This window comes from Myotis brandtii, unplaced genomic scaffold (assembly GCF_000412655.1).
Source record: "Myotis brandtii unplaced genomic scaffold, ASM41265v1 scaffold29, whole genome shotgun sequence".
Taxonomy (NCBI): domain Eukaryota; kingdom Metazoa; phylum Chordata; class Mammalia; order Chiroptera; family Vespertilionidae; genus Myotis; species Myotis brandtii.
In genome coordinates, this window is record NW_005361075.1 from 231941 (window position 1) to 240778 (window position 8838).

The following is an 8838-nucleotide window of genomic DNA, read 5'->3' on the forward strand; positions in this document are numbered from 1 at the left end:
TGCAGCCGTGTTGGGAGCGGGGCCTGTGCCAGCGGACTCCTCTCTGGCTGGGCTCCAGCACCAACTCAGTCTCTCCATCCCACAGCAAGAACCTCAACAACTCACAGAGCGAAGTGGTTTCCTTCCGGCTATCGGTGGAGGCTCAAGCCCAGGTCTCCCTTAACGGGTCAGTGTCCAGGGGAAAGGGGGCCCCGCTGGGAGTGGGGAGACTTCTAGGAAAGTATGCATATAGCGTCCCTTCCACTGTCCTCTAAAACCACCCTCCTTCTTAGTGTCTCCAAACCTGAAGCAGTGCTATTCCCAGTGAGCGACTGGCATCCCCCAGACCAGCCTCAGAAGGAGGGGGACCTGGGCCCTGCTGTCCACCATGTTTATGAGGTGAGGAGGGATAGAGGCGGGGAAGACTAGGACCAGGAGGGGTGGGGCCACAGTGAATGATAGGGAAGGAGGAGCTGAGATGAGTGACAGATGGCTGGGAGCAGAATGAGGGACGGAAAGGATGCATGGAGGGAGGAGGAGTGCTGTCAGGCCTGGGCAGGGTCAGTTGGAGAGACAGAGAGGAGGGACAGGCCAGCTGAGTGACTTGGAAGGGATTATGGAGCTACCTCGAAGGGTATTGGTTGGAGAGGATTTCGTCACTGCCCACTGATATCCTCTTTAACTTTTTTTTTAAAACTTTCTCACTAACTTTTTTAAAATATATATTTCATTGATTTTTTACAAAGAGGAAGGGAGAGAGGGATAGAGAGGTAGAAACATGGATGAGAGAGAAACATCGATCAGCTGCCTCCTGCACTTCCCCTACTTTGGATGTGCCTGCAGCCAAGGTACATGCCCTTGACCGGAATTGAACCTGGGACTCTTGAGTCCGCAGGCCGACGCTCTATCCACTGAGGCAAACTGGTCAGGGCTCCTCTTTAACTCTTGAGACAGGAGACTCGCAGCAGAGTGTAGGGACCATGGTGAGCCAGGCTCTCGATGGAGCAGGATTGTTCCCTTCCTTCTCGTGATGACTGTGCTCTCCTCTCCTCTCCTCAGCTCATCAACTGGGGCCCCAGCTCCATTAGCCGGGGCGTGCTGGAGCTCAGCTGTCCCCAGAGCCTGGAAGGGCAGCAGCTCCTCTACATGACCAGGTTTACAGGACTCAGCAACTGTACCTCCAACCACCCCCCCAACTCAGAGCACCTGGAGGTGAGAGGCCTGGAGACGGGTGGGTGGCAGGGAACCAAGGCTGAGAGGTTTGGGGAAGGTCACCGGGGGGCCTGGAAGAGCGGTATGGCTGACGGTGTGCCTGAAGCTGGGACTTAGGCCATGGAAGGGCGTGAAAAGGCCACAGACACCTCGAGGCCCTAGGCAGGAAAAAGACTCTGTTATGCACTGCACTTCCGTCATTCTGCCTAAAATCTCCCCCCCTTATTTCAGCCCTGGCACACTCTGAGTGCCCAGCTCCATGCCACCTCCTCTGGGAAGCCTTCCAGTTCTGTTCCTCTGGGCCCCAGGGGAACAGCCTCCCTGTCCTCCTGGATCAGAACCTGAACCAGATCATGGGGAGCCTTATGTTTACTCATTAATAATATTTAATTAATTGAGTGCCTTCACTGAACCCTATTATAGGCTCAGGAAACATCGCACTGAACAAAATTAACAAGGTCTCCACTCCCATGGAGCTTACATTTTAGTGGAGGGCACTAAACAATAAAAATTAAAGAGAGAGGTTAACAGGTATTGAAAAGTGATAAAAGCGCAGTGCTAACATTCTGAGTGGGAAGGGAACTGGAGGCTGACCCATCAGGGAAAAAACCTGGAGGCCTGAAAGAAAAGGAAGTGAAGACTTTGGGGAAGAGCATCCAGGAAGGAACAGCCAATGCAAAGGCCCTAAGGCCGCGACAGGGACCTAAGTATTTATTTAACATCTTTTCCCTGTAAACCAAGGACGCAGCCTTGTTCATTTCCATGTTTCACACTGGGCTTGGTGACGTGCCACCGGAGGTGGTCAGCTGAATGGATAAAAGAACAAGTAGAAGTTGTTCTGGGCCCACGTGCAGGCTGACTTAGATGCTGTAATGAGGGGGAGAGGCAGCTAACAGTCCGTCTCTTTCCTCTTCCAGCTGGATCCCGAGGCTTCCCAGAACCACAGGCTGCAAAGACGGGAAGCTCCAGGCCAGAGCCCTGCCTCTGGGCCTCAGATCCTGGTAAGTCGCCCTGGGAATGAGGTCTGGGCCCAAGCGCTGAGCACCTGTTTGAGTTCTCAAAGGGCAGAATTCCAGGTTCAGGCTTCCTCATTCTCCCCAGAAATGCCCAGAGGCCGAGTGTTTCAGGCTGCGCTGTGAGCTTGGGCCACTCCACCGGCAAGAAAGCCGAAGTCTGCAACTGCATTTCCGGGTCCGGGCCAAGACCTTCCTGCAGGTAAGGGAGCTCTACCTCAGCCCTAACCCCACCTTTGGGCCTGCCTGTTCTGACCCTCCCTGTCCCCACTGTCCTAGCTACATCCTTTGGGAAAGGGGCCTCGGGCATTCCCCCCGCCCCCCCGCCCCGCCCTTGTTTAAACAGAGCTGTGTCCTTGGCGCCACCTAGTGGCCACACTGATAAGAGTGACAGCTTCCCTTTCCTGGCCCATTCAAAGAAGGTGGTAGGGCTGGAGGGTGATCCGTGTGCAGAGAACGTAGAAGAAGAGATGGAAGATGAATCTCTAGTGGAGAGACAAGCAGCTGTAAGAGTAGTAAATAAAGAGCAGTCATTTATGAAGTGCACACTATGGGCCAGGTATTGTCCTAGTGCTTAACCCACATTAATAATGATTTTTAAAATTCTTTTTTACTTGCAGTCATCTAAATATGTATTATCTAGTTATAACTATTCAATTACACATTTATCTCCTCAGGTAAGGTACACAGAGATTCAGGAGAGAATGAGCCCAAAATAGAGAAAGATCAGAACCTGAACCAGACCATGGGGAGCCATTATGTCCTCTAGATCCCAAGGACAAGGGTGGGGGGACTGCCCTGAACACCTTTCCTCCACCCACAGCGAGAGCACCAGCCATTTAGCCTGCAGTGTGAAGCTGTGTACGAAGCTCTGAAGATGCCCTACCGAATCCTGCCTCGGCAGCTTCCCCGAAAGGAACTTCTGGTGGGTCCAGGGCCAGAGGTCTGGGCCAAGGAAGATGGGCTCAGAGTGCTGGGCCTGGCGCTAGGACGGGGACGTCGATGGGGGATGGCCTTATGATTGTAACAAATATTTATTGAGCATCTACTATGTCCTGTTCAGGGATATAATGATAAGCCTGATGGACAGGGCATCTTTACTCCTAGAGTTCACGGCCTCGCAGGCAATAAGAATACAGTGTGCTGAGGGCCAGAATACTTATGGGATCACATCATAGGGACACTTGAACACAGTCTTGCAGGGTCAGGAAAGGCTTCCTGAAAGAAGTGATGTTTAAGCTGAGGCCTGAACTACCAGGCTGACCACTCAGGGAAGGAATATTCCCTGGAGAGAGGAAACTAGCAAGTGTGAAGGCCCAAAAGTCAGCGACAATAACAGCACTTTTTAAGAATTTAAATTTTTAAGTTCAGAATTCCGTTAGCCCAAGATGCGAGGTGAGAGGTGGGTCTCGGTCCAGTGGCAAGTGGGAACCAAGTGTAGGTGGGAAGGACTAATGGCTTCTCAGTGACCTCTCCTGCCTTGCTCCCTAGGTGGCCACGGCTGTGCAGTGGACCAAGGCAGAAGGCGGCCACGGTGTCCCACTGTGGATTATTATCCTCGCCATCCTCATTGGCCTCCTGCTCCTCGGTCTGCTCATCTACATCCTCTACAAGGTCCGACACATCCTACCCTCTCATCAGGTTCTGCCCTTGACCCAGCACAATCCCAAGCATCTTCCTCCAAACCAATTCTCTAGCCACATGCCCCCACCTGTTCGCCGGCCACATCCATCCCATCCTGACCCTGCCTATAGGATCCTTCCCTTCATTCTTCAGCCCCTATCTTAGAGTCTCTTGAATCAACCTGATAAGTTTGCCTCTACTTGCAAAATCAGTGTTCCTCGCAGGTGGCAACTTTGGCATTTGTGCTGTCACTTCCTCCAAAGACCCATGGCAGCTGTCACTAATTGTTCAGACCCTAGCAGTGGCCTCAGAATCCTCCTCCAGAGGCAGCCAATACTAGGCAGTCCGACTTGGAACTTGAATTCAAACCTGTTTGCTATTCCTGGCTCACCCGGGGGCACTTTTATGGCACTGATGAAAGATCCCTTTATACCAAAGCACCCCCAGCTTTAGCCCTCCTGGCCCATTGGGCCTCTTGGAGAGGTAGGCATGACAGCCTGAATTTAGGCCACTTTTGCAAGATAGGGAGATTGTAAGCACTAGAGAGTCCTCTTCATTCCCCCTTGGCATAAGGTCTTGGGAGAAATGGAAGCCCAGTATCTAAACTCTCCCTCCTTTCCCCATCATTAGCTCGGATTCTTCAAACGCTCCCTCCCCTATGGCACCGCCATGGAAAAAGCTCAGCTCAAGCCTCCAGCCACCTCAGATGCCTGACGCCTATTCCCAGACTCCAATCCTGAAGGCTCAGTCCCCCCACCCTCAGTCTACTGACGGGGAAGGGGCTGGGTGCTTCCTGAAGGTGCTGAGGGCCAGGGAGACGCTCCTCTCCCAGCCCAGAGACATACTTGAAGGGCCAGAGCCGGGAGGTGAGGAGCTGAGGATCCCCACCCCCCATGCACTGTGAAGGACCCTCGTTTACACATGCCCTCCCCACGGACGGGGGAACTGAGATCCAGGGACAGATGCCTAGCCTCCCTGCAGCCTTTGCATTTTGGAGAGAGTTTCCTGAAAACAACTTGGAACCAGAACTGGGGAATCCAATCCCAGTTCTCTGGGCCAGACTTGCCACCAGCTCCAGCCTGCAGAGATCTGTCCACAGCCTTGCCAGAGTTCCACCAGAGGCCCCGGCTAAGAACCTGGAACCTGGGGAGTGAGCCCTGGCAGCTCTGGACAGCCCCCACCTCGGTGGGCAAATAAAGAACACTAACTGTGGATGGTGCCCAGGACCAGCTCAGGACAGATTCCAAACAAGGATCGATGCTGGCCCAGAACCAGCTCCAAGGAGAATCCGAACTCAAATGGGGCCAGATTGAACCTGGGGCCTGGGGTTGATCTGGGACCCAGACTCAGCCATTGAGAACCTAACCAGGCAGATTCAGGACAACATTTGAACCTGCACCGGACACCTGGGCCTGGAGGCCCAATCCACCTCTGACTCGGGAGAAGTCAGGAATTGCCCAGGACTCTGAAGGGGCCATGATGGCAACAGATCTGGAACCTCAGCCTGGCCAAAGGCAGGCCCTCCCAGTCCCCCAGAGAAAGGGGAGCCCACTCTCTCGGGCCTGCAGGATTTGGGTTCTGCCCGCCAGCTGCACTGACGCTGCCCTTCCTCTCTTTGCCCAACCCTCCCCTCCCCTCCCCTCGGCTCGGGACACCCGGGACTTATTTAAACTCTGTTAGCGTGCAATAAACCCGGCCCGGTGCCCCCACTGACCAGAGCTGGAATCTCTTTTATATGTTTTCCAAACCCATCCTGGTACCAGACAGCTTGGTGGGTAGGAAAAACCTGTGTTTCTCACAACTTCTTTCCACCGGGGGCCAGGATTATAAACCCCAGGAATTGGGGGACTTGTTTTGGGGTTCCCTTCTCTTAGGTGAAAGAAATGATGGGAGGAGTGGAAGAAAGACTTGACCCCTGCCCATCTCTCAGCCCCACAGGCCTGGTCCCTCACACCTCCCAGAGAGAAGGAGAGAAACCCCTTCTCCTTGAGGGTTAGGGAAGAGTGCAGAGGGGGAGGTCCAGGTTGAAGTTGGGAGAAGATGGTCCAGAAAACTCACTTGGGCTTCCCTAAATCAGATAATGAAATGGGTTGAGAGAAAAGGCCACAAAACTAAGTCAGAAGAAATCAGCTAGGGTTTTGTTTTGGTTTTTTATTGCTTATTGTATGGTGGTGGGTAGAGGGGGGTGTGTTAAATATTCTACATTATCCCTTTAATTTCTACAAATAATCCTGTGAAGTAGGTACAATTAACCCCATTTACACAAGAGGAAATTGAGGTCCAGAGAGGTTATGTAACTTGCCCAACTCACACAGTGAGTGCCAGAGCAGAGTCGAATTCGCCCTTGTCTGACAGTGAAAGCCCTCCTCCTTAACCAACATGCCATAAGGTTCAGGTCTTTGAAGAGAAATGAAAGTGAGGGAGCCCCTCAAAGTCCTCTGCCTCCTTAAGGCCTGTGCTAACATGCAGCAAGAGAAAGGAGAGGGGTGCTAAAATCTAATAGGATTGTCCATGTCATGCTAGACCAGAATTCAGCCACCAGAGGGCAGCAAAGCTACAAATTTATGGAAATTTGGGGCAGGGAGGCAATGAGGTCCATCTCACCCTCTTCCCACACCACCAGGACTCTTCTTTTTAAGGGAGAGAGAGACATCGATTTGTTGTTCCATTAATTTATGCATTCATTGGCTTCTTGTATGTGTCCTGACCGGAAACCTAGCCCATAACCTTGGTGTACTGGGACAACGCTCTAAACAGTTACCCGGCCAGGGCCAGGACTAGTCTTATTACCTTGGGCTCCTGCCTAGCAATGACTGCATCACCTCATAATCTCTCTCCTGAAAGACCAAGATTGCTCCACACTCCAATCTGTGACTTCTTGGTAATTCTGTCCCTCAGGAACTTCTTCCCAGAACCTATAAATGAAGAGGGACTAGTGGGGAAGAAGAGACCTGATGAAGTAAAGAGCCACCCAGCATTTCCAAGAATAGCAGCTGTGGCATAGCAAGGCACTGGGAATTCTCAAGGAAAGAAATCCCGTACTCCCCGCTCCTGGGGGAGGGGTGGGAGTGGCATCAGCGAAACCTCATGGGCTAGATCTGAGACTTCTTACACTATCGTGAGAAGGAAACGAAGAGGGGAAATGGGCTTTGAGTTTTGGGTTGGTGTCATGGGTCTGTGTCGGGCCTGTAGCTTCGAGTCTCAGAGAATGACAAGGTCTCTCACAATATAAGAAAGCGATTCCTTAGGCTCAGAAACGCTGCAGATGTAATCTAGCACCAGCCGCTCTGTCCCTGGACTGTCATTCTCAGGCTCTGGTCTGCTTCCCCTTCCCAATCTCCCAGCCCCTCCAGCTCTGTCTGCCTCCCACCATAGAGACTTGAGTGATCCAGAGGGACTAGGGTGGGGGACGGGGAGGCCTGGGCCCTTTCCTTGTCTGTTGGTAGAGATGGAAAGGAGGCCCTGGGAAGGGAACAGAGCAGCTGGGGGTGCAGGGAGGGGGAGGGGGCCCAGGAGAGGCAGCTGGCAGGCGGGAAGCTGATCTGGGGGTCTCAAGTTTCTTGACATCAATTAGAGCAGCCGGCCTGGGCTCATTAGTAGCCCGGGGTGCAGGGCTCATCAATAATGAATTCACCCCACACACTACACCCCCCCCCCAGCTGCCTGCAAGGTCACCCCGCCCTTTACCAGCTGCCTGCCCTTGGTAAGCTAAGCCACCGCTGCAGAGACCTCCCTAACTCAGAGTCTCTAGGGCAGTGTGGGAAGGTGGACAAGGCAAAGGGGTCTTTATCACCAATCAGCCATGCCTGCTTCTAGGAGTCCACCCAGGAGAAGAGTGGGAAGAGACAAGGAGGGGTAGATGTGGGGGGTGAGAAGCAGGCTTTGTGATGCTAGGGTTGGATGGCATAGTGGGAGGTCAGATCCAGAGCAAGAGGACCTCCTCTGATGGGCTCAGAGTCCCCACATTCTCCCCCAAGGCCAGACTTGAACAGCAGGGCCACAGTACCCTGAGATCTCTGGCCTCTAGATCAGAACAAGCTCAAGGCATTGGCAACCCCAGTATTCTCGTGCCCTTGAGTTGGAGCATCTTGGCAGGTGCAGAAACAGCTTTCCTTCAAACCAACCAGATCAGTGCAGTGAGGGCAAGAGACTGCTAAGGCTCAGAAACAGGAACTTGAACTTCCTGTACTTTAATTAGCTATCTAGTCCCAGCTTCCCTGCAGAACCCAGGAATGCTGGTCCCCATTCTCCTTCCCTTGCCAGAGTCTTCTAAGATTCCAGTCCCACCACCTTTCCACCGACCTATTCCTTCCTGCTGCCACCCTCCCTGAATCTTACGTGTTCTGATTCCCAGTCACACCTCCTTTCCCTCCGCCTGGGGTTGGCCTGATGCTGGCTGCTTGGCATTGTGGGAGGCCTCCCGCCACCCTCCTACTTGGGGCAGGTACAGACAGGTCCAGGCTGCAGCAGCTGCATCTTCCCCAGACACCTCACAGACTCACAGACTCCAGTCTTATGATGGCGTCCCAGTTGTCTGCCTTCAGCCAGGTCCCTTTTTTGGTCTTTAGGGTACACCCAGTGTCCCGTACTCCGCCCCGCCTCCGCGGACATTGTCCCCAGCCCATACATTCTGTCCTATCCTCCATCCTCCCCTCCACCTCACCAAACACCTCCCACCAGTCCTCTTCAACCCAGTTCACCTCAGTGGGGAGGGCCCTGAGTTCAGGCCCTGGATAGATACTCCTATCCCCACCCCACCCCATGTCATCCCTACAAGGTTGAGCCTCAGTTCTGGATCTTCTGGTTCCCCAATGATCTCAGTTGCCAGCTTCTATTTCCACCTTTTTGGATCCATTGATTACAGTCTGTTCACTGGAACCTTCCCTAAGGACCTAGGCATTTGGATTCCAGTCACAGATCAACTTGGCAACCATCTTCAACCCCACAGTTCACCTGAGACCCAGCCCCCCAGGCACCCTGCTCTGCAGTGAGAGAAACAAGTAGGACCCCA

The 8838-nt window shown here is 53.2% G+C and overlaps 1 protein-coding gene across 1 annotated transcript in view; it reads left to right on the forward strand.

The window, feature by feature from the left end:
- Positions 1-5545, forward strand: part of ITGA5 (integrin, alpha 5 (fibronectin receptor, alpha polypeptide)) — a 23902-nt gene extending 18357 nt beyond the window's left edge. The window contains exons 21-28 of the mRNA XM_014542014.1: positions 86-166; positions 273-378; positions 1039-1191; positions 2109-2192; positions 2293-2406; positions 3028-3129; positions 3696-3818; positions 4458-5545. Of these exons, the coding sequence (XP_014397500.1) occupies positions 86-166; positions 273-378; positions 1039-1191; positions 2109-2192; positions 2293-2406; positions 3028-3129; positions 3696-3818; positions 4458-4541 (847 nt within the window). The 3' untranslated portion in view covers positions 4542-5545. The remainder of the gene's footprint in view (positions 1-85; positions 167-272; positions 379-1038; positions 1192-2108; positions 2193-2292; positions 2407-3027; positions 3130-3695; positions 3819-4457) is intronic.
- Positions 5546-8838: the final 3293 nt, after the last annotated feature.